The sequence below is a fragment of the Dysidea avara genome, chromosome 1 (assembly GCF_963678975.1).
Source record: "Dysidea avara chromosome 1, odDysAvar1.4, whole genome shotgun sequence".
NCBI classification, from domain to species: domain Eukaryota; kingdom Metazoa; phylum Porifera; class Demospongiae; order Dictyoceratida; family Dysideidae; genus Dysidea; species Dysidea avara.
In genome coordinates, this window is record NC_089272.1 from 56,623,564 (window position 1) to 56,650,059 (window position 26,496).

Here is a 26,496-nt window from a genome sequence, read left to right on the forward strand (position 1 = left end):
GTTTGTCAAGCATAAAATCATTACGAAAGCCAAATCATTATCATCGGAATCCACGTAGCCATGCATATGTCACAACATAGATTATACCTCTCTATGGTCACAACCGCTCACTACCCAACAACATGCAGGTATAACTATAGCTATAAAGAAAAGCTTTCATGCGTTATATGCGCACGCACGCACGCACATTATATGTTCATTGAGAAAACAAGTTATAGCTTATACTTTTGGTTAGTTACCACTGATATGCAGTCTTGGCTCACAAACGTATAAGGGTGTTAGCTACTTGTTATGTTATTATCTACTTTACCAGTTAGGCACTGGAGGGTGTACACAGAAGGCAGAGCCTGTTCGAGGTGTTTACCCATAGCCACTGATATTATATTAAAATTCTGCCCTTTGGATGACAATCATGCATGGCTACACAGATGACAGAAACTAGCTAGAGGTTTTTGTCAATTAAGAGAAAGCTTTTTGTTGTGGCTCTTAAACTTAGCAGCCCATAAATCACAAGTCCATTAAAGGCACTTCCTAGAGGTAGTATCAATACATGAAATGACATGCACTGCTAAGCAAATGATCAACATTACAATGGTTATTGGTCACGCAGATGACATTTTATATTAAATAGGCAATTTCGTGCATAAGATGTATATGATCATGTTGTTTGTGATGGAACCCGTAGTTGTTATTCTGCCATTCCATGCATGTCTCTATAATGATTAAAAAATAAATCTGTGGCAAGCCTAAAATATAGTGATTGTCACTGCCGGCCAAATTTCTTGGTGACTGTCACTAAAATTTCACTATCTTGCCACAGATTTCACCACTTAGTTTTATAGTGTAAACTTGTTCTGCTAGCAGTTAAAATTAACACTGGTGAAAATGTAGATTAGCATCAAACTTACTGTACACACATGCACAAGCCATGAAATCTTGAATGAACCATACTACTCAACTTGTTATCAAGAAACAGACGTTTGTAACTAGAGACTACAATAGTATACACACATGTATATAACTATTAGAAGTATTCTGATGTAATTGGTGTACTGCACTTCAACACTTTTAAGTGACCATTATAAATTTCACCCATAGATAAGCCCATTAGATGTCGCTCATGTGAAAGGCCATTAAGAGACAGTCGTGCAATCAATCAGAACTGAAATGAAATCCATTTGGATAATTGTGGCTAAATATGACTTTCAATTTAATCACAAATAGAAGACCAACTTGACCAACACATTAGATAACATGCTAACAACATTACATAATCACCATCCACAAGGAAATTAATGTATTTGTAGCTAAGAAACTTGAGTCAAATTTACTGCTGTTACTTTTGAAACAATAACATGGAACTCCTCTATTATTGACACCATGAGAATGTGCTCAAAAAAATTTAGAAGCCTAATTTTCTCATAATTATATTTAGTGAAGTGTCCTGATTTCAAATGTATACTCTGTGGACATTTACCCTATGGGATTATGAATAACAGGAGCATACACACTGTTAGTATCACAAAGTGCATGCATTGCAACCCTTGTGTACTTTGTGATGTCCGCATTACAAAGCATCCATTTTATACAGGGTTATTATGTAACTAAATACAGGGTTATTATGTAACTAATTTCATGAAGCTCTTCACCACTACACTGGCTAAGAATTGGTCTACTGAACCTTGTTTAAAAGAAATCCATGCAGTTTTCTGAAAGTTAATCATGTAAACCATAAGTGGAATGAACAGGAAGTAAGGGTATTAGGACAGGAAATACTTTTATCAATGTTAAAATAATATCCTGACATTTCTAGTACTAAAGTGATTATTTTGGCACTAATCAACAACAAGAAAAATGTTCCACCGGGGACAACAGGTCAGAAATCCAACAATGAATAACTATACAGTATGATGTGTGTTGTGTAAGTTGATTATTTTCAGTTGTTATGTGATATAGAAATTAACTGTAGTTCTAGTGATGTAGTAATACATCATAGACTGCCCACGTAATGATGATGTGGTTAACTGGTGGAATATACACATAACCTAATAAAGCACTTGGTGGTTTTGCTACCATAACCATATTTATGTAATGCATTTTCACAGTAGTGCCAGTTTTATTATTTTAAAGGCCTTAACTTCTCAGTTCCAATTAAAATCATTAAGTTCTATGTTTTCATTTAAATATAGCATGATGTAAAAAGTGAATTGGGGCTTCACTTACCCTTGTTAGTGGTTGTTAATAAGTATCGAGCAATTTGGGATCTATTTTGTATCCAAACAAGAGGACCACCTTCCAATTGAAAAGCCACCACATCACATGTAGCTAGGTACAACTGATTAGCCACAATAAGTTGGCTCAGTTTCACTTGTATTAAATCGTATCACTACTTGTCTTAGTTGACCAACTTTTGAGCCATAAGAAATACTCTCTAGTCTCATGGTAGAGCCTCTGCCTACAGTAGACAGTATACTCCCTATTACAGTATCAGGTCTGTCCTCATGAATAATCAAGCTTATAACTATATCAGAGTTGTTAGTAGTTGACGATGAGCTGTTACCTATAAAGAAGTCAACCAAGCAAGTAAAACAGTCATGCAAACATTATAAAGCAATATATTTTTGGGCATATTGTACATCAAGAATTTCTTTTGTTGGCCAATAACAACGCAATCAAGCTTATGTAATTTTAGATAACAGATCTTTGAAGTGTGTTTCTGCTCACTATGACCTCACCACAAAGGCCACTTTAGCCATTAGACAATTAGCAAGGAATGGTAATGGACTAATGGTAGCTAAATTATACATCACTATGCGTGACCATTGTAATGATACAATCAAGAGTTAATAATAGAGGGAGGGATACAATGGTATATTATTATTGTGTGAGCCGTTCAAAATGATCAATGCATTTCTACAGTAGCAATTGCCACATACTAAACAAATCATTACTAAGTTACTAAGTAAGTGAGAGTAATAACTAACCTGAAATTTGGCTGACATCGTCAATGCAAAATCTCTTCATAAAGTTCGGTTCATCTGTAGAAACAAAAAAATGCAATGAATGTACAAATATGCACCAAACATCACATATAATGTGGTAAAACCACTTAGGCCTAAAATGGAAATTGACTTAATTATGACGTGCAAAAATTCTATCCTCGTATGTTTGTGCAAAGTACACGTCTAGTCGAATATGCTAATTTAGCGCAGTACAAATATTCACAGCCATTATTCTTAGTCTAGTTATATGTAAATGGAAGTAATTAAGTATACAATAGTGTGTGTTTGCAATTAAATACATCACATTATAACACCATTCCAGTATAATCATGAAGAACTTCAGAGCCGGCGGTCAGAATGGAGTGTTTACATTATAGTTTGTTATGCATGACATAACTTTTCTAATGAAACGTGCTCGTGTTAACTACTTGTACCAAGTATGGAGGGTGTAGTTTGTTCCTGTCCACAGACCATTAGCACACAATCAAATTACTTCTAAATGTGTTGATATAACTTACAGTGATAAAAATAATAAAGTTAGCATAAGAACTAAAAATAGTGAAGGTAGGGTGTCTGGGTCATTTTGTAGTGTCAGTAGATCTTCTAACACTCTACATAGATAAGGAGATAGGTGAATGAAAATTATAGTTACAGCTTCCAATTACCTAACACAATACCTCAATAATATATGTGACCAAATATTATGGCCTCTTGGGCAGCACATAAACAAGCTATACATAGTTATGTGTGATGTAATATACTGCACAAACACATTTCAATGATAAGCCGATGTGGTTGATGGTGTAATTATTAGAGGTGTACCGATATGGGTTTTTGGCAAGTACCGCTATCCGATATTGATGCAACCAAAAGAAGCCGCTATCCGATATTGATGCAACCAAAAGAAGCCGATAACCGATAGTCGATCCGATTATATGCATTAACATTTTATGCAAACGAAAGTGTACACTTACCTACCCTACAACAACATGTGCATGTATTCATTGCTATACTCTGCCTGTGGTGGTATACAGCTTGGGTTTCTTTTGTGTAATCCAGATGATTAGGCACCCACAAACATTTTTATGTATATTCCCATGAAGCTTTAAACGGATATTTCTGCATTACTCTACATTCTAATGGCTTGTGAGAAAACTGGTACAGCAAGTTTGCTTGGTATTCTGTTATCCTTCTTTTATTAAAAAGGTTCTCTACAACTGCTTCATTTGAAAAGACTGTAATAAGCTTTCCAGCAACAAACACTAAGAATGGCGTATATTTATATAGCTTTTCGTAGCGTAGTGCTTGTTGCAGAGTGAACAATAAGTCAGAGCCACATGGATAACGTAGAAAACCAATGCATAAGTTTATGTACAAACTATTGCTACTGTATAAATATCGGTAGCGATATCGGTCCTCCTGCTATTCTGTACCGATACCGATATTGGTAAAAAATACCATATCGGTGGCCGATATTGTAGCCGATCCGATTATTGGTACACCTCTAGTAATTATATTTTTAGACCATTAACACGAAATACCATACCTTAATGGTAATTGTGTATTGCTAATGTTGTAATTATTCTAACCAGTCAACCCTGACAACTATAGCGTTTGCCTAAAGGTAGGATTCACTTGACATCACTGCCGGTGAAAGTTGTGGACAACAGCTGTAGTCACAATCCACTCTGTGTATGACTTACATGCATCACTTCCCAAGCAGAAACATTTTTGTTCATTAACACATAGCATTTCATAGAAAAGGAAGTCATGCCAAATAATATAACTAGAACAAACAAAATGACACTCAGTGTATATAATTAAGTTTGAGCTGTGGTTAAATGTCATTATTGTAACAGTGGACATAGGACCTGGTATCACCATTTTAGAATATGAACTATTTTGGTATAAAATTGTACAAATATATGTAGGTACCATATTCCTCGTATAAAAGCAATATTCAAATAAATGCCTGTCTCGATTATAACCAGCACATTTGGAATAAAATACCTGGTCTTAAATACAGAGGCCCAGGCTATTATTGGAGTCTACCGTAAGAGGTTTTAATTCTTTCCCTTAATACTGTTGTTTCTTAACATTAAAGTATAGAAGAGCCATCTGAAGGATGAAGGTGCTATGAGTAATCATGTAAGCAAAGTACATGTAAGTCCACACCCATGTAGATATGTACTATAATGGGCAGTGCCATAGCCAGGTATTTAACTGGGTAGGTTCTTTGGATAAAAGTGGACTTTTTTGTGTACGTTTATATCAGACATGTGAAGTATATGTTGTGAGCTGGGGATGGGGGTCTGGGGGCATGCTCCCCCCCCCCCCCCCCCTCCCTCAGAAAATAGATACTAAAAGGCTGAATTTGGAGATATCTAAATTTTTGGACTATTGCTACTAAAAATTTAAATGTTGGATTACTAAAATTGTGATTTTTTTCAGGGGGGGGGGGTTTAGAACCCCCAACCCCCAGAACCACCCTGCCTGCAACCTGTGTTATTCAATCATTTTAGGCCTTGACAACACTTGTTTGTGCAGTGTCTCAAGGTACTTCTGGCTCTCAAAAAGTATCATTATCCCTTTGAATAAATTTAACACAAGCACCTTATGCTTGTATTGTTTCTGTGAAGCAGAATTTAGGCTCACAGACAATCCATACTTACGCTATTTGCTCATGGTGCTTTTCATGTGCAACATCAATTAAAATCAAACAAACTGGCCAATTTATAGCTTAATTGCATGTACATTATACACTTAAATCCATGAGAAATGTTTCTTTGCTAAGTGAGTTATAAATTATAAATTTTAAGGAACAAAGTGGCATCCACCAGTCTCTTGCCATCAAGCAGTATACCAATTACTCAGCAATGGAGATGATTGCAAGGCAAATATAATAGTTATGAGTTACCAATCCCATGTAATATACCATATTCTATACAGTTAGATTGCTGTGTACGACATCCCATATACTTACAGTATCATGATAGATAACTCTCTTCCTTGTTCTGAAATATGACACATGAATACTAGCCTAACTATGGTATTTTTCATTGTTATGGTTAACACCAAACAAGGAAGTCAAAACCATTCAAACAAGGAAAATGTACACCCAAACATGCTCACATGATCATTGCATACAACATTGTACATGTTGTGAATTTGGTTGTCAGGTTGTGTCTGTTATTAATGTTATAAATATTATGATTCTAATTTGGTTGTCAGGTTGTGTATGATGGTCCGCATTCTATTCACCCTGGGCAGAAGTTGTTCGAACGAACAGGCCTAGGCCCTTTCAGTTGTATGGAGCTTAGTCTCGACTAACAGGATGAAGTAATACAATTTCTACTCCAATCACATGAATCACTCGCCATCCGGCACTGAGTGGCTGAGTCAGTGTGTTCAGAGGAACAAGCTGTCGAGTATCAGTCCGTCTCAAATCTCTTCGTCGATTGCAGTCCAGGCATTGGCAAAAGTCGAAGTGACAACTCAGCAGCTTTTTAAAGTTTCACGTGCAACACTTGAAATTATAAGCGCCGCGTGCAACACTTGAAATTATAAGCGCCCGCTCTTTCAGCAGCACAAGCGCTTTCTGAAATAATTTTTTGGTGTCTACAGAAAAGTGTTGATACGGAATATTAACGCCTCGATATGGTTTCGATGCTTGAAGAAGAAGACAACCAACCTGATTGAAGATAAAAGGAAAGACAAGGCACACAGGGCGTACACTCGTCAGAACCCCAAAAGGCACATCTCACTGGTGAGTTTGTTGTTGTGGCATAAAATGGTGACCGTGTGCTGCTTCATTTGGGCTCTAGGCTTGCGACTGTGGTCAGGCATTGAGACTAAAATTGGAGTTTTGGGCGATTTTTCAAAATTTTATATCCAGCCACCTGTAAGTGTTTTGTTGTATTTAGTGCTGTTTTATGTATTATATGGACTAGTACTATTCCGTAAAGGTAATTTTCGCCATGTAAAATGTTTGTAAGATGATTTTTAAAGGCGGAATTTGGGCGGTACGTGAAACATTCACCATGATCCCTACTTAAAAGGTACGACCTTACTGTTTGATACACACTACATTGCATGTACACAATAATTTCTATTATACAAAGCAGATATTATGTGCTCCAACCCCAAACAAAAACCACATGCCACCATCTCTGTTTCCTTAAAACTGAAGCCATAATTAACAGCTACCAAAGCTACATTAGTTTTAGCTCCTCCATCCCACTAAACCACCACACTTATACAGCCCAAAATACAAAGGAATAGTTTTATGTCTATAAAGGAAGCTATAGTGAATGACAATAGAAGAATTGTTTGGGAATAGCACACTACATGATGACTTGAATTCATGTGTAAGACATACATGTCTTGATTGTAGAAAATTGTATTGTTTGTTTGTGTGTACAAGAAACCTTATTTTCAATTGGTAGCTACAACTTTAATGAGAAAATTTTGCTATGCTCTAACAATAGATGTTTTAAGCTACCAAACTTTAACTGTTTTGAGTTACAAAATTTAATATGGTTGCCTAATCGTTAGTGCAATTTCTGTACAGCTAGCCTTACCCCTAGGTTAGCTAAGGTATACTTAATAACCTTTTTATGTACGTAACAGACAACCCATTCATACTGTCTAGGGTTACTTTCAACTCGGCCAACTGAACTTGAGTCGGCCCTTGCTCACACTACTGCTCAACAAGCAGGCTGGGGATTGCACATACCAAATAATAATGAGATATAACAGCGTACAATGTACTGTTCCTGGTTAGCGACTTAATTTAACTGTAGCAATGACTAAGGCTATGTTAACTTTCCATTACTTCAAAATCACACGCAACGATGCAACTGGACACAAGTCAGTGAAGTGACAATATTGGTATGTTGATAATGTGCACAACTAAACTTTGGCTTGTAGTCAAATGGAACATTATCACATATACGTAACATCTTATTCCTATGGCTAGCATACAAGTGTGCATGTAAACATCGGCACTACAAACTGATGCCACTAATACACACTTTACATTACAGGCATACCCGTATTGGTCCCAGAAGCACACAGGATCTGGTGAAAGAGTGATAGTGACATTTGGTCACTATAGCAGACTTTCGTAAAGTTATCTAATAAGGGGTTGTTGTCATTTTGAACAGATGAGTGATCCGCTGTCAGTGGTGATATTAACTCAATAAACTTTTCAGCTGTCTTGTCAAAGTGATTGTTACTGAACCCAACAAAAAAAGAGGTTTTGTTGCTGGAAAACATTCAACACGGCTTTCCCTTCAGTATAGTCATCGAATCATTAGCATCGTGAGCTAGAAAGTCAAACACAACAGATTCAGGGTGTGAAAGCATTCCATAGATGTGTAATTATAAGCTATTAGGCCAGCCACCATTTCCAAGTACTTTAGAAGTCACATCATTTTCAGTCAAACTAACTGACTTGAGGCCTAGCACCGCTTGCTCCAACTGCTACGTCACCTTTCTGGTTCATGGTTGACGGCAAGCATAGTGTTTGGCATCATAGTAGTACATTGTCTGCCCACTCAGACTATTAACTTTATTGTGTAGGGACGACAGCCACGACTCATACACCCCATTGCGCCTCAATAAGCTGTGACCTCATGTGCGGCGTAATTGCATGGGTTCAAACTCGTATCCGTGCAACAGGCCCGGCGATGCTTTTTAGAGCACTCGCGAGGATCCACGAACCCCATTGCGTACTTGATACCCTCGTCGCAGACAGCCTTATAGTTGACTGGTAAATCCCGGGTAAATCATCTTGAAAATCACTGTTATCTGCAGTGAAACACGGCCAATTGATTCCTGGTCCCTACAAATGCTGTCTTCTTTGCCAGACTTGGATCAAATTCTATCGTGATGTCCGTCTACTCGTCCATTGATTGTACACCGAAAGGGAAATCAACACCAGGCTGACATCCGGGAAACATATCGATATCAAACTGAAGTACGGAGGCGTATAGCTAGCCTAAATATTTCGAGGGGTAAATATTTCGAGGTTGAGCAATGTTGCTAAAAATAAAATTTTCGCGGATTCCCAAAATGTATTAGACTACATGGAGGTCTAAATATTTCAAGGGTGAAATTTTCGCTGATAACACCCAAAACCGCGAAATCAGCGAAAATTTCCCCCCTCGAAATATTTAGGCTATACGGTAAATCTATACTTTTTATTTATTTTTATCGTCACGTTTAAAACGCTCATCAACACAATACAGTGTTAGCGATAAATCGGACAAGCTGGACGCATAATGGACTCGAGAAAAGATTCATTGAGTACTCAAATCGATACATATTAGCTATAAATCTGACCGCGCTTAGCTAGTGTAGCTATCACGCGCTTAATAGCTACCGGTACGCCTTGAGTGGTTATCTCAGTAAGATCTCATGTAGGGGCACAGCAGCATTTGTGTACGTAAAACCCCACCAGCTAAATCAAATGATTAATATGAAGCTAAATGGTGAGAATACGTGCCCCATATACTTCACCATAGATTTATAAACCCCTAGGCAGAGTCATGCACAGTGGATATAATGTAAGCATTATATACTGGTCACTGTTCTAATAATTGGAATGATGCCTATAATTATTCCTAAGACCTGAGCTGCGTGTCATGTAGTCACTCATAAAAGCAGTATTGTAGTAGGCATTCCAGCCCGATTTTTAAATTTTGGAAAAATGGACTTTAAATAGATAGAGTATTGATTGCCGATCTCAGAAATATATAGTTTGTTGGGTTGGAATTAACTACTTTGGCATGCACAGTGCTTTAAAACTGAAAAAAGGTACAATTTTTCTCCAGGGCTCCCCATACATTTTAAAGGGAAAATTGGCGCAATTGAATCAGGAAGCCATCTAGCAATCTGGACTGTCTTGAAACTGCAGTTGCTCCTAGCTGCAAGTTTGTACATGCAATGAGAGTAACTTCAGATCAGATCTCAGTGATCTTTGTATGCTTTGTCATGTGTGGTGAGCAAATATGTTTCACCTACTGCACACTTCTCAATACAATGGTGTATATCCATACGTAAGTGGCTATCTCAAGTAAGTAAAAACATCAAGTTAACAACTTATAAAGGTAAACAACTAAAGTGGAGGTGCCACAATGATGCAACAATACCTAAGGTGGAGTTGTGGTTTCAATTATGGCATTGTTATGCTGACTTTGAAGTGGTTTGCGTTTTTGAGCTGATGACACAGCCATCAGAAAATTGCTCTGGAGCTGAAAATCGCTAACCCGAGCGAAGTAACTACGCACTTTAAAGTAAGCACCAGTGACTACCTTCCACCCGACACTAAGTTTTTTAAAATTTTAAAGTATTCTATATACATTACAAGGCTTGAAAAGATTACAAAACAACACAAAACTTACTTATATGTAACGCGCACGACAAAACTAAGATTTTCATGATGATTAGCGTGTGGACAAACCCCATAGCGAATTCCATCCTCATTGGAGTTCGGACTACGGAGCAATCCCAAGTTAAACGCGAGTTGCTGTTTTGTGCCAGGGTTCTATTGGGGAATATACGGAGAAATTTTTTATTAAAAAATCTCGGATACTGGAATGCCTAATTGTAGTCAGATTAGCTACTAGCTTTTTCACAACATCATGCATAACATGCCTTGGGACTATCAAAGCCATGCACTGAGTGTGGCACTAATCAGCACAAAGAAACCACCAGTACTGAAGCACACTTGTTTCTCACACACATGCTGCTTTCATTATAAAAATTCTTGCTGACATTGGTGTCAGTAGGATACTGCAGTCCACATTATAATCTGTATACACACAACCTACACTATGTGTTATTTATTTCTTCTTGCTTACAACCCTGCATGGTAGTTGCCAAAAATTATTAAAGGATAATTTATACTGTATGCATGATAATGATCGCGTTACCCATTGTGATGTAACTGACCATAACATCTTTAGCTAAACGCTTTTCAAACTTGTTTTACAAGAGTCTGGGATTGTAACTATGCACCAATCACTTATGTACATTGCTGTAACCTCAGTTTGGTTTGTACTGAAATTGTTGGTCACCATGGACAATAATCTTTTGTCTGCTGCCTAATGATATTTATGACAGATAGGCGGTGGTCGATGAAATCCACTAGCTAACCTCACATAACAAGTAGGGAATATATATATATATATATATAATAAAGTGAAAGGTTCAAGTAAAATCCAAATTTTATTTCTTTTAAACAAATCTTTAAAAAAATGCAGATTAAAATTTAGCATTATGATGTCATCATTATGACTTCACCATGCACAAAATTTATCAAAATAAGTTATTATGTTGATACCACATTCCTCACAGGCTAAATTATATAATTGTATTTAAAAAAATAAGTTTTTAAAATATGGCAATAGTACTTGGATTTTACTTGAACCACTCACATTATATATACTCTATCGACCACAAGCCTTTAATGTAATGCAGCACAGCCATTAGGTAATTACAAAGACTCCATAATGTCTATGGGCAGGATTACTATTATAAGATTATCAGATGGCTGCTTGGATACGATGATTTTATGTATGGATGAATTGGATTACAGATGGTGCACTAAAGAGCTGGGAGGCTGATAGTGGTCACAACATTACTGTTCTACATAACAAGGGATGGATTACACATGCAGTTGGTGTATTGATCAGTTAACAGTACAGCCAATTATTGCATATTATTACATCATAACGTATAAGTACTTTTAAAATTACATTTACCTTTTAAGAAGTAATGTGTGTTGTACTAACATATCATTGGTTAATTCCACCACATCAAAGAATATTCTATGTGTACCCCAGCATGAATGAGTGTTGATTTAAAATTAATGGAAGGTGATTACTAGCTACTGCTACTTATAATTTTTCTGAGCGTGTGGGAAATTTGTAGCAGTCAAAGATTGTCATAACTGTCTTGTATCATATTGTTTATTTTCACACATTATATGTGCCTGCTGAGGAGAGTGCTGAGTGAACTTTTAATACAATTATTTTAGCCTGATAACTATAGTGATTAGGTATTAGTGGATAAAATAAGTCTGCTTGTCATCGTATGTTATGAGCCATTGTACTTCATTACTATCCCTACAGTAAGGCTAAAGGATTCAGTTGGCTGAATTATTGACCATGTAAGGACTTCTCAATCAGAGTCTTATTTTCAATACTATGGTAATCATGATACTGACTCTACTTCCTGAATGGCTTTATTAAAAGAAATGAAGCTATTTACAAATAGAAGCCGTTTTACTCAGATATGTCAAATGTTGTGATTTTAAAAGAGGTAATAATGTCATTACCATGTACACAGATAATGCATAATCATGTACAGATGGTAATAGGACAAGTTTTGTGGATGTGGTAAGTTTGCCATAATTAATCAGAAAACTTTAAAGTTTTTGCAGCTTGCTGACAATCATGCAAAATCCATTAATAGCGGTCATCTCAGTTGTTTTGATTGTATGGCTATAATACAGGTATCCGTCAACTTGTCTGTCTACCATGTTTGTACATGATTAGTCTGGTAGTAAGATTACAGATGTGTTTAAATATTAGCTCATCAGTTTTCATTGTGAAAAATTCCTCTTTTGCTGAAACATAATGAATCTACAGCATTAATTATACAAGACTTAAAACTGAAAAATGGACCACTTACAATTTATTTACTGTATGCAAGAAACAAAGCCCATCTCTAGCTTTCACCATCTGCAGTTGCTTGCATTGATGTATACTCACACATTGCATTCATGTCAGTGTAGTTACAATCCTAGTGTGAGCCAAACCCACCACCCAACGTCATCATAAACTTCTTAAGGTTGCAGCAAGTAACATGTATGGAAACATATGTAAAACTAGGAGCTCAAAAATAAGGATTGTATCAGAGTTAAAGTTTTCACAAACCTTTTTTTCTACTAAAGCATTGCTAAAGACATCATAATTTGTGTGGGTTTATGACAGCGCTATAGCTAGTACTACATTTCAACCTCACTGCACTTAATTCACTTTAGTGTTATTGCATTGCATTACATAACATAAGATTCCAATAGGCAGACTGTTACTAAGTAACATCTAGTTGAATACTCGACATGCATGCTGGAATTATATTTTAATTTCAACGGTCTCCGTAGCACCAAGTGTAGTGTATTCAAATATTCTACAACTATCGACCGTTAGGAATTAAGAACTTGCAATTGCACTCTCACATTGGAAATATTTTTGCGCATATCCAAGACAATCCAAACTGCATAATATTTGTCTTGCTGTATATTTCAACTCATCCTAACGTACTGCTATATATGCATGTTCACATAATCAAAGCTACGCCTTCAATGATTTGATGTGTAATTTACATAGGCTAGTTTCTTAACCACCTGTAGCTTGTCGGCATAGGGAGATTTATAAATTTAATGGAAATGCCATTTTGTGTACAAATGTACAATACCATCTGCATAATATTATTCATTTGCAGTTACAACTTATAATGAATTGCATACAAGGATGTGGCATGCACCATGAGTCTATGTCGCCTTGTCGGCATATGAAGTCTTAATTTTTATTTTGGCTACATTGCTAAAACAACACTACATCATTTGTCTATACATAGGGAGCAATTTAGTAATGTTGAACTTTCTAGGAAGTGTCTGTCAAGTTTCCTAGTTCCATTAGAGTTATTGTTTATCCAGCTCAAATTATTATCTTATACCGTGTAACAGGTAATATTGTAGTATTTATAAATATTTGTCATGAAATTGCGTGGTTGGGTGTCACGATCTTCACATTTTAATGTCAACACTAATGCCAACACTTAAATGTTAATAAATACTTGTATAGGCTTGGTGTGTACAAGACATCTGATTAGGAAATTGCACATTGTGCAATAGTTCTGTAATCTGGAACTTTTACTATTAAGTGGTTCTGATCATTAATTTTGTTGAGTTGTGTAACTGTGCCTAATGTGACAGGTTACTGGTCACACAATTTTTTTAAAATACAAAACTGTTATGATACTAGTGTACCTTTTAATTAATAAATATAAGATTAAGTCCTTTAATCTATTATCTATATTATAAGAGTGAAAAGCCGTCTGTCTGTCTGTCTGCATTCCATTTGATGTCACGCATTGTACTCTCGAACCGCTGCGCGTTTCGAAGCGTCTTTGGCGTCACGGAAGCGCTGATTATTGAGCTCAACAATGACGCTTTCGAAAAGTTCGTGCGAGCTATCGTTAGTCGTCTACGGGCCGTTGAAGGCAGGCGCAAGCAGAACCAAAGATTGGATCCAGAGAAGAGACGGAAAGAAGCAGAACGACAAATACTGCGCCGCCAGGAGGCTTCAACTGGAGCTACCACCTCATCCAGTGCTAGGTGTGAACTCGACTCACAACAGAGACGACGACAACGTGACGCAGAAGCCCATCGTGTGGCCCGCCAGGACGAAGAAAGAAGATCACAGGAACGGATCCACGATGCAGCTGCCCGTCGACTTGCGCGTGCGGACCCGGCCACCAGAGAAGAAGAACAGCAGCGTGATACAGCTTCCCGTCGACTTGCGCGTGAAGACCCAGTAACAAGGAGGGAGGAGCAACAACAAGATACAGCTTCCCATCAACAAGCTCGAGCTGATCCACTCTACAGAGCTCTGGAGCAGCAGGCTAACACAGCACGCAGACAACAGGTACGTGCAAGCACACACCCAAGCTTTAGGGGGCTTAACTATCAGCCACACAACTTCTTCAATACTACAGATGTAGGCACACTTAGTGTAGAATGCACACACTGCGGCGCATTAAAATTTCCCCAGGAGACCGAATCCCTTTGTTGCTTGAAGGGTAATGTCCAGTTAGAGGCATTTCCACAGCCCCAGTCATTCTTGAGACACCTGTATGAAGGTACAAACACAGCAGGTAAACATTTTCTAGCTAGCATACGTAAGTATAATAGTGCATTTCAAATGACAAGCTTTGGCTGTAACGAGATAACTATGGCTGGTTTCAATCCTTCTTTTAGAGTACAGGGTCAAGTCTATCATCGTATAGGTAGTTTAGTTCCATCAACAGGTGAGTCTCCTAAATTTTCCCAAATTTATTTTATCGACAACCAGCAAACTGAAGTAGCTACAAGATGTGGGATAGTTGATGGGTTAAGGCTTGACATAGTTAGGGGTATTACTGAGCTTTTGCATGACGATAATCACTATGTTCAACTTATTAAGGTAGCTAAAGAAATATTTGAGCAGCATGATGAGCCAGCAAATATTAGGGTAGTGATTAATGAGAACAAACGGCCTGTAGGAGAGCATGCTAGGAGGTACAATGGCCCGATGTGTGACGAGGTAGGAGTGCTAATGCCTAATGATAATGTAAATAATAGGGACATAGTTTTGCACTATAGGGATGGGTCTTTGCAGCGCATTTCTGAACTTCATAGGGGTATGATCCTTTACAGTATCCTTTACTCTTTTCTTATGGCACCGATGGATGGCACATCAACCTGAAATTGGCTAATGGTAGGAAATTGATAGCCATGGTGTATTACTGCTACCACATCATGGTCAGGCAGCAAGTGCCTGTATTGCTTAAGGCTAAAAGGCTTTTCCAGCAATTCCTGGTTGACGCCTACTGTAAGATTGAAACTGAGCGCTTACAGTTTCTCAGGCGTGAGCAAAAAGGCACTACGTGCTGATTGCTACCAGGATTTGCGGGATGCAATGGTAGATGGGGATGGTGACCCCAGGAATGTTGGTCGTAGGGTGATCCTACCGTCGTCATTTACTGGTGGACCACGCTACATGCATGAGCGTCAGCAGGATGCAATGACCTACATTAGGAAGTATGGCCACCCTGACCTCTTTATCACCATGACCACCAATCCTAATTGGCCAGAGATTAGGAACAATCTACTACCAGGTCAAGAGCCTCTGGACCGTCCAGACTTAGTGGCCCGTGTGTTTAGGCTTAAGGTGAAGAAATTGTTAGAGATGCTCACAAAGGAGATGATTTTTGGGAAACCGCGGGCTTGGCTCTACTCAACAGAATGGCAGAAGGGAATGATAATCCAATGGGAGGCAAGTGCATGCTACTGTGTGGTGACTTCAGGCAGATTCTACCTGTCATTCAAGGTGGCACTAGAGGTAACATTGTTGATGCTTGCCTCAAGCGATCTCATCTGTGGGACAGTGTGGTGGTTAAACAACTACACACTAACATGAGAGTGCACCTGTGTGGGAAGTTTCCTATTGACACTCTACCTGATGTTGTCCAGCTACCTGACACCATGGGAACCTTTGTGGATAGCAAGGAGGAACTGGTTTCCAGGGTGTATCCAGATTTGCTCTCTAACTTTAGGGACTTGGCTTGGCTTTCTGAACGCTGCATTCTTGCTCCTCTTAACAAGACCACTCATTCCATCAACATGACTCTGGTGGAGCAGTTACCTGGTGACTGCTGTGACTACAGGTCCTTGGACACCATACCTGATGAATCTCAGGCTGTTCACTTTCCAACAGAATTCTTGAACTCTTTAGAAGTATCTGGACTACCTCAGCATCTTCTCTTACTTAAAGTAGGCGCTCCTAATATTATTCTACGCTCTCTAGATCCTCCAAGGGTTACTAATGGCACTAGGTGTGTAGTTACTAAACTGTCGGCTAACACAGTAGAGGCCAAGATTTCTCACGGTAGATATGCAGGACACGATATTATAATACCATGCATTCCTCTCATTCCGAGTAACTCGGTTTTGCCTTTTGAATTTAGACGGCTTCAATTTCCAATTGCACTTTGCTTTGCCATGACCATTTACAAAAGCCAGGGCCAAACTTTTAAGGGTGTAGGATTAGATTTGATGGACGAAAGCTTCACACACGGCATGATTTATGTGGCACTATCTAGGGTAGGTTCAGCAGATAGATTGACACTTTTAGTTAGAGGGGATTGCAAAACACGTAATGTAGTCTATAGTGAGGTTTTTAGATAGGCAAACACATACACTTTAGTTAGGTTTGTCTGCTGCTTTGTGATGTTGTGGCCTGTGGATGGTGGTAAGGAAGGTATTATGGTAAAAAAAATGTATCAGATGGTTGCTTTGTATATTTATGTATGTGTGAAACTATTTATCTTTTCTATTCTTTTGTCTTTATGCATATCCTGGATGGTTTGCTCGGAGGAGGGATGACTGCAGCTACACAGTGAAATGACACGGTCCCGTGGCAGACTGTTCTTCACAACGTGGGGCACGTTGTGAAAATGGGAGCTATTTATAGACTTTGCAGCAATGATTTGAACTCTTTCTACACATGCATACAAAGCAGAGTGGAGCATTTTCCAGTTTTTCCTGTGCAGCAAAACAAAAGAAAAGGCTGGCAGGCTTTTTCCACGAGCTGTCTTGGGCTGGATGACTCAAAATTTTTTGTTTTCATTTATTATTTCTTGCTAGCCCCCACTCTGTCTCCATGCTGTTATATTTTATAAAGCCGTTATATTTTGTCATAACAGAATCGTTGTAGTGCAGATTACAGTAATTCATGGTATGTTTGGTTGATGGTAGAATTTGAGCAATTTAAGTCACAAAATATTCCAATAAGAGTGCACTTCTCCACAATTATTGCATTCATGCAATCCTTACACCACATTGTTTCCTTAGTCTTTTATAAAGTATGTATAATAGTATATTACCAACTGTAATTTCATTTAATTTCCATGTCATTGTACATACTGCCCTGCACGATAGGGCAGGTACTACAGCTAGTGTATATATATATGGCAGGAGAACACATGCAGATGCTCTAAAAACCTGTTATATAAAGCAAAATGAAAACATTATGTAGCTCGTTTCATATTGTCAGACAAGTTTGTTATTTAGTCGAAGAGTTAGGTGAGTTATTGTTATCAGCTTATATACAAATTCACCACTGGTTAATTCCATGAATAAAAGTATTCCATCCAAATTAGTACATAGGTACACATGAAGTTGATCATTATTTCCAGTTTAGTAGCTATCAATGACCGATCATGACCAAACCTGGTAGACCAATCTAATAGTCTGGGGTACCTGTTGTTAATCTGATATGATGTCAGCAGACAAATTAATTTTCTATTCACTAAAAAAATGTCTAGATATGTTTGTACTGCTGGGATATGTTTGCGTCAACTAACTTAACTAAGATAGCAATACATTACTATGGGCTCCAGCATCTGAATGTATTGTGTCCCAAGCAACATCATTTTAAAAGTAATTTTAAATTAATTAAGTTAATCCTTAAATGAAGTTGTATTGAGGTTGTGTGTATTTAATATTATATTAGAACTTATTAGTTGATGATTATTTCCGTTGAATCATTGTACACTTCATGTACAGGAGATTACACAATGTCCGGATGTGTTTTATACAACTAATATGTATTTCCTGTAGTTAGAAATAAAAATTAGTTTATGTAATCTTTTAACATACAGTCTGATAGTAAGAAAGTGTCGTCTGTTATTTGTTAATTTAATTCCACGTACATATGTGAGTGCATGATTTGGTTAGATTTCAAATTCACTTGTAGAGATTTTACTTTCATATTTCAGATAATTGTATAACAAAGAGACACACCCATGACACTTGCACTGTCACATGTTTATGCCCACAGGAATGAGGATAAAGTGATGTTTTCTATGTTAATATCGACTGTCATAACTGAGTCTATACAGGCAAAGATATTGTAATGCTCAGTAAGTGAATGTTGTTGATTATCTTGTGAAGAATGACTGTCATGAGAAACTGTTTAAGTAAACCATGTCAACTGATAAAAGCTGTATAACTACCAATGTTGTTTGTTATGTTGCTACATACGTAGGTTGGTTATATATGTATGCATATATAGAACACAATGTTCTTTCATGTGGGTGCACCCAGAAGCCTTGTTCCACTTATTTCCAAATTTGTAGCTAGTCTGTGTGTCTTTTAAGTACAATTATGTCCAACAAGAACATGTCATAATCTACATAGCTACATTATAAATGATGTGACTATATAATGTTTACCTCAATAGACAGCGGTGTGGATTATTCAGACTGTTCTATTCTGTACAAAAAAATATTATTGTTGCACTTCATTACAGGCCACATACATAGTCAACATAATGAAGGGATGCAACTTCACATGACAGCCTGGGCTATAAGGCTGCCAAACAGCTATTTTCATGATAACACATGACCTGGATGTTTCTAGTTAGTACATCAAGTTGTAAAACTGATCGCAATCTTGATGAAGTAGTAGTCACGTGTATAGTCACATGTAAGATTCTTGTAAACTGATAAACTTGATATTGCTATAGCTAAAGCTAAGTTGTTATGATTTATTGCTTCATGGTTTTGTAAATAATATATATTTCCTTAATGCCATATGTATAGTAGAACTTGTTGTTTGTGTAGCTGGAACTGATAAGAAAGCTGTGGAATATTTGATCTCACTCAGCCATTTTGCTACTTTACCACACCTGAAACCATCTCTTGTCTCATTCATCTGTCATATAAGATATAAAAATAATAACTTTTGTAGCTTATCAAACACACTGATAAATGTTTGTGCTGGTAATAGTTTACTGTTGGTATGTACATACATCGATGATGTTATATGTAGGTATGCACATCACAAGTGTTTATATACAGATGCATTGTATCACATTCTCTCATCATGCCATACATGTAGTTGTTATAGGTATCCTTCACCTTGACCAGGTGATACCTGACAAGACTTTCGTACAGTGACCTATTAAGTTTCAGTGAGATTCTTCTGAGAACCTGTACATCAGTGGATATCCAAATATGGAGTCACAAAAAATATGATCTATGCCTAATTCACACTTCCCTATATACATGGGCTTCAAACTGTTGTTACGGCTCTGTATATTAGCAAACTGAAACAATACAATAACTACATCAAGGATATCAACACCTAATCAATTTTAAAAAGATAAAAATACCTAAGTTTGGCTGTGAGAGTTACATTACGTAGTTATTTAACAAAGTTATCAACAAAACATTTCCTCTTCCAAAGTATATGTCCATATTAGAATACACTGTTTGAAGAAATGAATCTCTAGTGCTCAAAAATAAAGTACACAGAAATGCTGTTTGTAGATACAACAAACAGGTGAAGGTTGACTGGGAAAGCTATGGTTACTTTTACTAAACCTACACATTTAAAACCTTTATTATTATTATTATTATTACTAGGACCGCATCACATACAACCAAGTACATACACCAACGCGACAGCCCCCTGGTGAGGCTATTAGGTGGTGAAGGCATGATCCCCAAATCATCTCAATATGTCACAGTAGTGACAGATATAACACAATAGTGACATTGTAACTAAAGGCCACCAGTAGCTAAGTTCCAGTACATCATTGGTGTAGTAATGGCACAGTGATGTGTACAAAGTATATGTATACAAAACATACAGGAGAGAACTATACATTATTGCAGTATTGTATGCAGCAATACATTATAGGCAACATCACCAGATAAAAATTATTAGGCAATATACAGCACTGTATATCAACATCAACTAGAGCTAAGTAAGGTTCATCAGTGATATAGCAATGGCACAGTGATGGGTGACACACTATAGTTATGCATACACAACTTTCAGGAGATAGCTACACAATGCTGTAGGAGTATGCAAGCCAGATGAACCAGATAAAGGAAGACAGCCAAGCCAGCCAGAGCCTAGTAGCTACGCCAGGTAAAGGCAAAAAAGATTAAGCACGTATTGAATTGCCTGACACCAACACAAAGGAAGTTCGCCATGCCAGCTGCACAAGACAAAATTGTTTACTTGTATTTTATATGTAACTGTATTGTAAAAGAGCGTGGCATATGTTTTAATGTTTTCTTGTAGTATTGTTTATTTACGTGAATAAATCCACTGGCAGCTGGCATGGAGACTTGAGATGTTACAAACATAAAAACTTACTTGTAATCTTCTTGTTTGCACAAGTGGCTTCTGGCTCTCCTGCATGGGCATCGCTAATCTTCTTCGCGCAATCTGTAAATAATTAAGCAAGGGTGTGGTACTGGGCGTTATATAGCATTACACGTATGGTCAGGTCATCAGCACGAACAGGAGCGACGATTATACGTTTGTGCCTTCATTCACAGGCGAATCTATCCCCGGTTGATTCATGTCTCTAGGCCTCGTAGTTTTCTCAAACATTAATTATTAATTATTTATGACGTAATTTTAACCGCGTTTCGTATTATTCTTAGTACTTGGTTGTATAACTAGGACCGCGTCACATACAACCAAGTACATACACCAACGTGACAGCCCCCCGGTGAGGCTATTAGATGGTGAATGCATTATCCCCAAATCAACTCAATATGTCACAGTAGTGACAGATATAACACAATAGTGGCATCGTAACTAAAGGCCACCAGTAGCTAAGTGCCAGTACATCATTGGTGTGGTATAAATGGCACAGTGATGTGTACAAAGTATATTTATACAAAACATACAGGAGGGAACTATTGCAGTATTGTATGCAGCAATACATTATCACCATGCAGATAAAAATTATTAGCCAATATACAGCAATGCATATCAACATCAACTAGAGCTAAGTAAGGTTCATCAGTGATATAGCAATGGCACAGTGATGGGTGACACACTATAGTTATGCATACACAACTTTCAGGAGATAGCTACACAATGCTGTAGGAGTATGCAAGCCAGATGAACCAGATAAAGGAAGACAGCCAAGCCACTAGAGCCTAGTAGCTACGCCAGGTGAAGGCAAAAAAGATTAAGCACGTATTGAATTGCCTGACACCAACACAAAGAAAGTTTGCCATGCCAGCTGCACAAGAAAAAATTGTTTACTTGTATTTTATATGTAACTGTAAGCTTATTGTAAAGAGCGTGGCATATGTCAGTTTAATGTTTTCTTGTATTGTTTATTTACGTGAATGAATCCACTGGCAGCTGGCATGGAGACTTGAGATGTTACAAACATAAAAACTTACTTTTAATCGTCTTGTTTACACAAGTGGCTTCTGGCTCTCCTGCACGGGCATCACTAATCTTCTTCGTGCAATATATAAGTAATTAAGCAAGGGTGTGGTACTGGGCGTTATATAGAATTACACGTATGGTCAAGTCATCAGCACAAACAGGAGCGACGATTATACGTTTGTGCCTTCATTCACAGGCGAATCTATCCCCGGTTAGTTCATGTCTCTAGGCCTCGTAGTTTTCTCAAACATTAATTATTAATTATTTATTTATTTATTTATTTATGACGTAATTCTAACCGCGTTTCGTATTATTCTTAGTACTTGGTTGTATAATTATTGTTTATGGATATACAAACTATGCAAAAATAAGTTTAGGCACTAGGCCTTTGTTCATATCCATATCCTAACTTGTGTTCCCAGTAAAAGTCTAGTTGTTTTTTGAATAGAGAAATGTTTGATGCTGACACCACATATTCAGGAAGTGAATTCCCTTGATACTACTAAACTTTACCAAACATCCTTGTACTATAACTTGATACCAAGAGTAAATAATGGAAGAGAGAGTATCCAACTGCCATATACTGTATCAAAAATGAGCACGTCAAGTAGAGAAGCCATCCTGTAGTGCTGTCAAAGAATGAAGTAATAACACCTTCTAGCTCAGACTGTTTGACTTCAAATCATGCCTGGACACTTCAAACAGTCTGAGCTAGCAAGTGTTTATTACTTCATTCAACACTTTCTTTGAAAGCACTACAGGATGACTTCTCTACTTGACGTGCTCATTTTTGATACAGTATATGGCAGTTGGATACTCTCTCTTCCTTGTTGATACTACTAAACTTTACCAAACATCCTTGTACTATAACTACTGTTCCATGCCATAACAGAATCTGGCAGGGAAACTGCAATATTTATCATAAGCTATGCTATCCTATTTAATTTCACATTGCCAACACAAAAGGTATGGAAAAACTTCAAAAGGCTTTGATCATTTTAGCAGTGATAAGCTTTCGTCAAGAGCCTATAAGTTCTTCTACAGAGTTGCTCAATCAGATGAATGCTGAGAACAGTAGGTGAATAATCAAAAATGCAATCAGTGGGGAATATGTTGATGAGATTGTTTCAGATTTGTCAGACAAAGTTCCACCTGTGCAGCAGATACACAATGAATAATCGTGTTCTTTTGTAGGTGATACATATTTTTTGAGTACAGAATATGATAAACTGGGTAATAATCACCAGAGAATAAATTCCTGTGGTGATACCTACATACAGGATGTACACATAATTCTTAGAGCTAATCTTGAGTCAGTGTAGATCATGAGCATGGAAAGAAGTCCCATAGTAATTCTCTATAACAGTGAACTCATCAGATACACAAATTAAGATGTACTAAGAAGAAACAATCATGTTGTAAATTTCATTACAGCTCCATGTACGGTTACAGATGACAAACATTACTGAGCAGAAATAATAACCACAGCAAGCAGATTTCTGATGGTGAAAGTGCTGTGTAATGATAGTCAGGGTTGAATTGAAACCAGATCAGTACTACTGAGCCAGGCAACCCAACCTTGGTTCAACCCTTGTGCTGTGAGCAGAAGGCAGCTGCACTATTTCAGTAGTAACTATGATGACTGAGCCTAGCACAGTGTACAGTATAGCATTACTACCTGTGATTGGTATCAAACAAGTAAATGTCTTCATTGTTGTAACTACACAGCAACTCTACAAGACAACAGTACATAACTGAGTAAAATACATACTGTGTTATGTGTGTATGTAAATTTGTAATTATTTAGACAAACGAACATACATGCTCACAAGAAATTATATATATTATATATCCCTTCTAACAATACTATTGATAGCAGAAACGTTTTACCTGTGCCATCATGGGAGTAAACAAGGCAGGTGATGTTGGCCTTTAAAATTTGTCCCTTGCTTGGGTTATATCTGTTTTATTGTAAATAAAACAGAAATAACCCACACATACCACTGCACACACACAATACAAAAACACACTCACTAGAAACGCACACAAACACACATGCACGCATGCACAAACACACACATACACTACAAATGCACACAGACACATGTGCACACACTACACAAACGTGTGCACACAACTACACAAACGAGTGCACACACTACACACACGCGTGCACACACTACACACACGTGTGCACACACTACACACACGCGTGCACACACTACACACATGCGTGCACACACTACACACACGCGTGCACACACTACACACACACGCGTGCACACACTACACACACGCGTGCACACACTACACACACGCGTGCACACACTACACACACGCGTGCACACACTACACACACGTGTGCACGCACTACACACACACATTCACATACTAAGTGGTCTGGACAGAATGTCTTGACAGGTGACATCTTGGGAGACTGAAGTAAAGCAAAATAAACACAAACATGTACAACAACTGGTGATGACTAGCAATACAGTAGCAACAACAGGAAGTTTCTTAACCCGAAGTAGTGAATAAGTATTTCTATGAATTTTTCTATCGTTTATTTATGACACACCTGCTGATCTGCATCATGTGGTACGTGTTTGTGTCTTGTGTGTGTGATGAAAGTTGCTAATACTTTTATTTGCCTATTGTTAGAAAGCTCACACATCTAGTATATTTTCCTCAGCCTTCTCTTAACGCATATGTAACACAATGCACACAAATTGTAAAAGACAAAATCACTTTTGTTCCGATGACCAGCTTTCAACTGTTTTATTTGAACAAGTTCCAATATCCAACAACTAAAAGTGCCTGAGGGGATATAGAGACAGACAGACAGACGGGCAGACAAAATTAGCCACATACAAAACAGGTTAAAGTGTACTGAAGGCTGGCATTCCTGTAAAATTTAAGAATGAAGAAAGGCAGATGGCTTGACTAATTACATATACATATAATGCATTCAACAGTGTAGGAACATGTTTCTGACTCCCTGCTACACAGGCTAGTACCATACAACAGGAAATTTTGATGAAAGAAAAATTTGATGAATCAGTACATTTGTCAAATTTTAATTCATCAATATTTCCTGTTGCACAGTAGCCTTCTTTGCAGGTCCCTAGTGACTACCTCTTGATGTGTATAAGTATTCAAGTACACACATTGTACTTTGAAACCTGTTATTTCACATTTATAACACATTCATATCAAATATTTTCAATTCTACATAGCACACACAACACTGATATCATTCTGTGGAAGGTATAGTGAGGACATGAAATAATGGATCCAATCAATTCTCAATTTCCACCTAACCTACGACTTTTGTACTTTCTTCATTAACAATAACAATCATGATAATGATATTCTGTACAACTCACTTCTGCTGATGCCATCTTCCTGTCATATATGCTACAATGATAAGAAATAAATTCCTAATACAACACATACATAATTTGTATTTACATGCATACACTTTGAATTATAGAGGTCACGCATAAAGATCCCTTACATGTACAACACAGAGTAGAAAGTCTTCCTCTCTCACAGGTGTGTATTGTATGCATGTGTGTGCGTGCATTTGTACAGCCTCTACACACACAAACACACATCATGTGCCACACACATATGTGATGAACGTGTCATCAGATGATCACTTATCAAAATTCCAAGAATAATAATACTGTGTATGTTCCTCAGCCCCCCAAATAAGTCAATTCACAATTATACATAAGCAGAAACACAATACATTGAATACAATATCTCCTACATGTTGTCACTCAATAACAGGTATAAAGTTACCCACTAATAGGTGTGGCAGATTCTGTGCAGAAGTGCTTAGTAACAATACATAATAATAATTATTATAGCAAGGGAGTTCACTTAGCAACTATGAGATCACCTCATTAGTGTGACCATATCAAACAACCCACATGGCTATGATGTACTTCGTGACAAATACAAGAGGTTTGCCATTGATCAAATTAATACCTTATAGCTATGCTATAGTGAACTGTTGATTGCTAAAACGTAAGGTAAAAAAGCATATACCCTAAGAATAGACTGTTACTGCAGCCGATGGAATACATATGTTTTCTCCCTCAGACAAATGTTGACAATCTGATATTGCCAATAGCTAAGTCTTTCATCAGTAACTCTAACCATACATGGGTGGTTATTATTACAATCAAGTTACTGTAGAGTGTTTCATCACCTACTTAGGCCACAACAACAACAACCACACAATCTGATATAAATTTCCTAATTTCAGTTGCTAAGTAGCTAACAAAAAAGAATACACTTTCTGTGGACATGGAGTCATCGAATGTTTCAAAAGAAATGTTATAAAAATCACCCAACACATGGTTAAATGTCCACAAACAAGCACAATACACATGACACATGTCATAGCCTATGGGTAAATTATATTTCAGTCAAAAGATATTTTAT

General features: G+C 37.4%; 2 protein-coding genes across 17 annotated transcripts in view; one reads left to right on the top strand and one right to left on the bottom strand.

Annotated features, from left to right (window-relative positions):
- Positions 1-1,609: 1,609 nt before the first annotated feature.
- On the top strand, positions 1,610-21,254 carry LOC136236965 (uncharacterized). Of its 16 annotated transcripts, none has more exons than XR_010692275.1 (7): positions 6,587-6,768; positions 6,827-6,903; positions 7,011-7,060; positions 11,533-11,707; positions 18,674-18,755; positions 19,145-19,320; positions 19,458-19,799. XR_010692275.1 is itself a non-coding variant. In XM_066027223.1 (4 exons), exons 1-2 carry the CDS (start codon positions 14,156-14,158, stop codon positions 18,677-18,679), a joined length of 570 nt encoding a protein of 189 aa, XP_065883295.1. In that variant the 5' UTR covers positions 12,436-14,155; the 3' UTR covers positions 18,680-18,755; positions 19,145-19,320; positions 19,458-19,799. The 16 variants fall into 16 exon arrangements, 5 of the variants coding, with proteins under 5 accessions (XP_065883303.1, XP_065883295.1, XP_065883281.1 ...); XR_010692279.1 differs by having other exon boundaries at positions 6,588-6,768; positions 11,605-11,707; positions 19,458-19,797; XR_010692288.1 differs by lacking the exons at positions 6,587-6,768; positions 6,827-6,903; positions 7,011-7,060 and adding exons at positions 1,610-1,751; positions 1,814-1,921 and having other exon boundaries at positions 11,605-11,707; positions 19,458-19,797.
- LOC136237025 (DDB1- and CUL4-associated factor 8-like) overlaps positions 18,322-26,496 on the bottom strand; it is a 34,458-nt gene continuing 26,283 nt past the window's right edge. Inside the window, exons 3-6 of the mRNA XM_066027280.1 lie at positions 25,428-25,458; positions 24,434-24,478; positions 23,720-23,774; positions 18,322-19,548 (exon numbers count right to left, since the gene is read on the bottom strand). Of these exons, the coding sequence (XP_065883352.1) occupies positions 19,541-19,548; positions 23,720-23,774; positions 24,434-24,478; positions 25,428-25,458 (139 nt within the window). The 3' untranslated portion in view covers positions 18,322-19,540. The remainder of the gene's footprint in view (positions 19,549-23,719; positions 23,775-24,433; positions 24,479-25,427; positions 25,459-26,496) is intronic.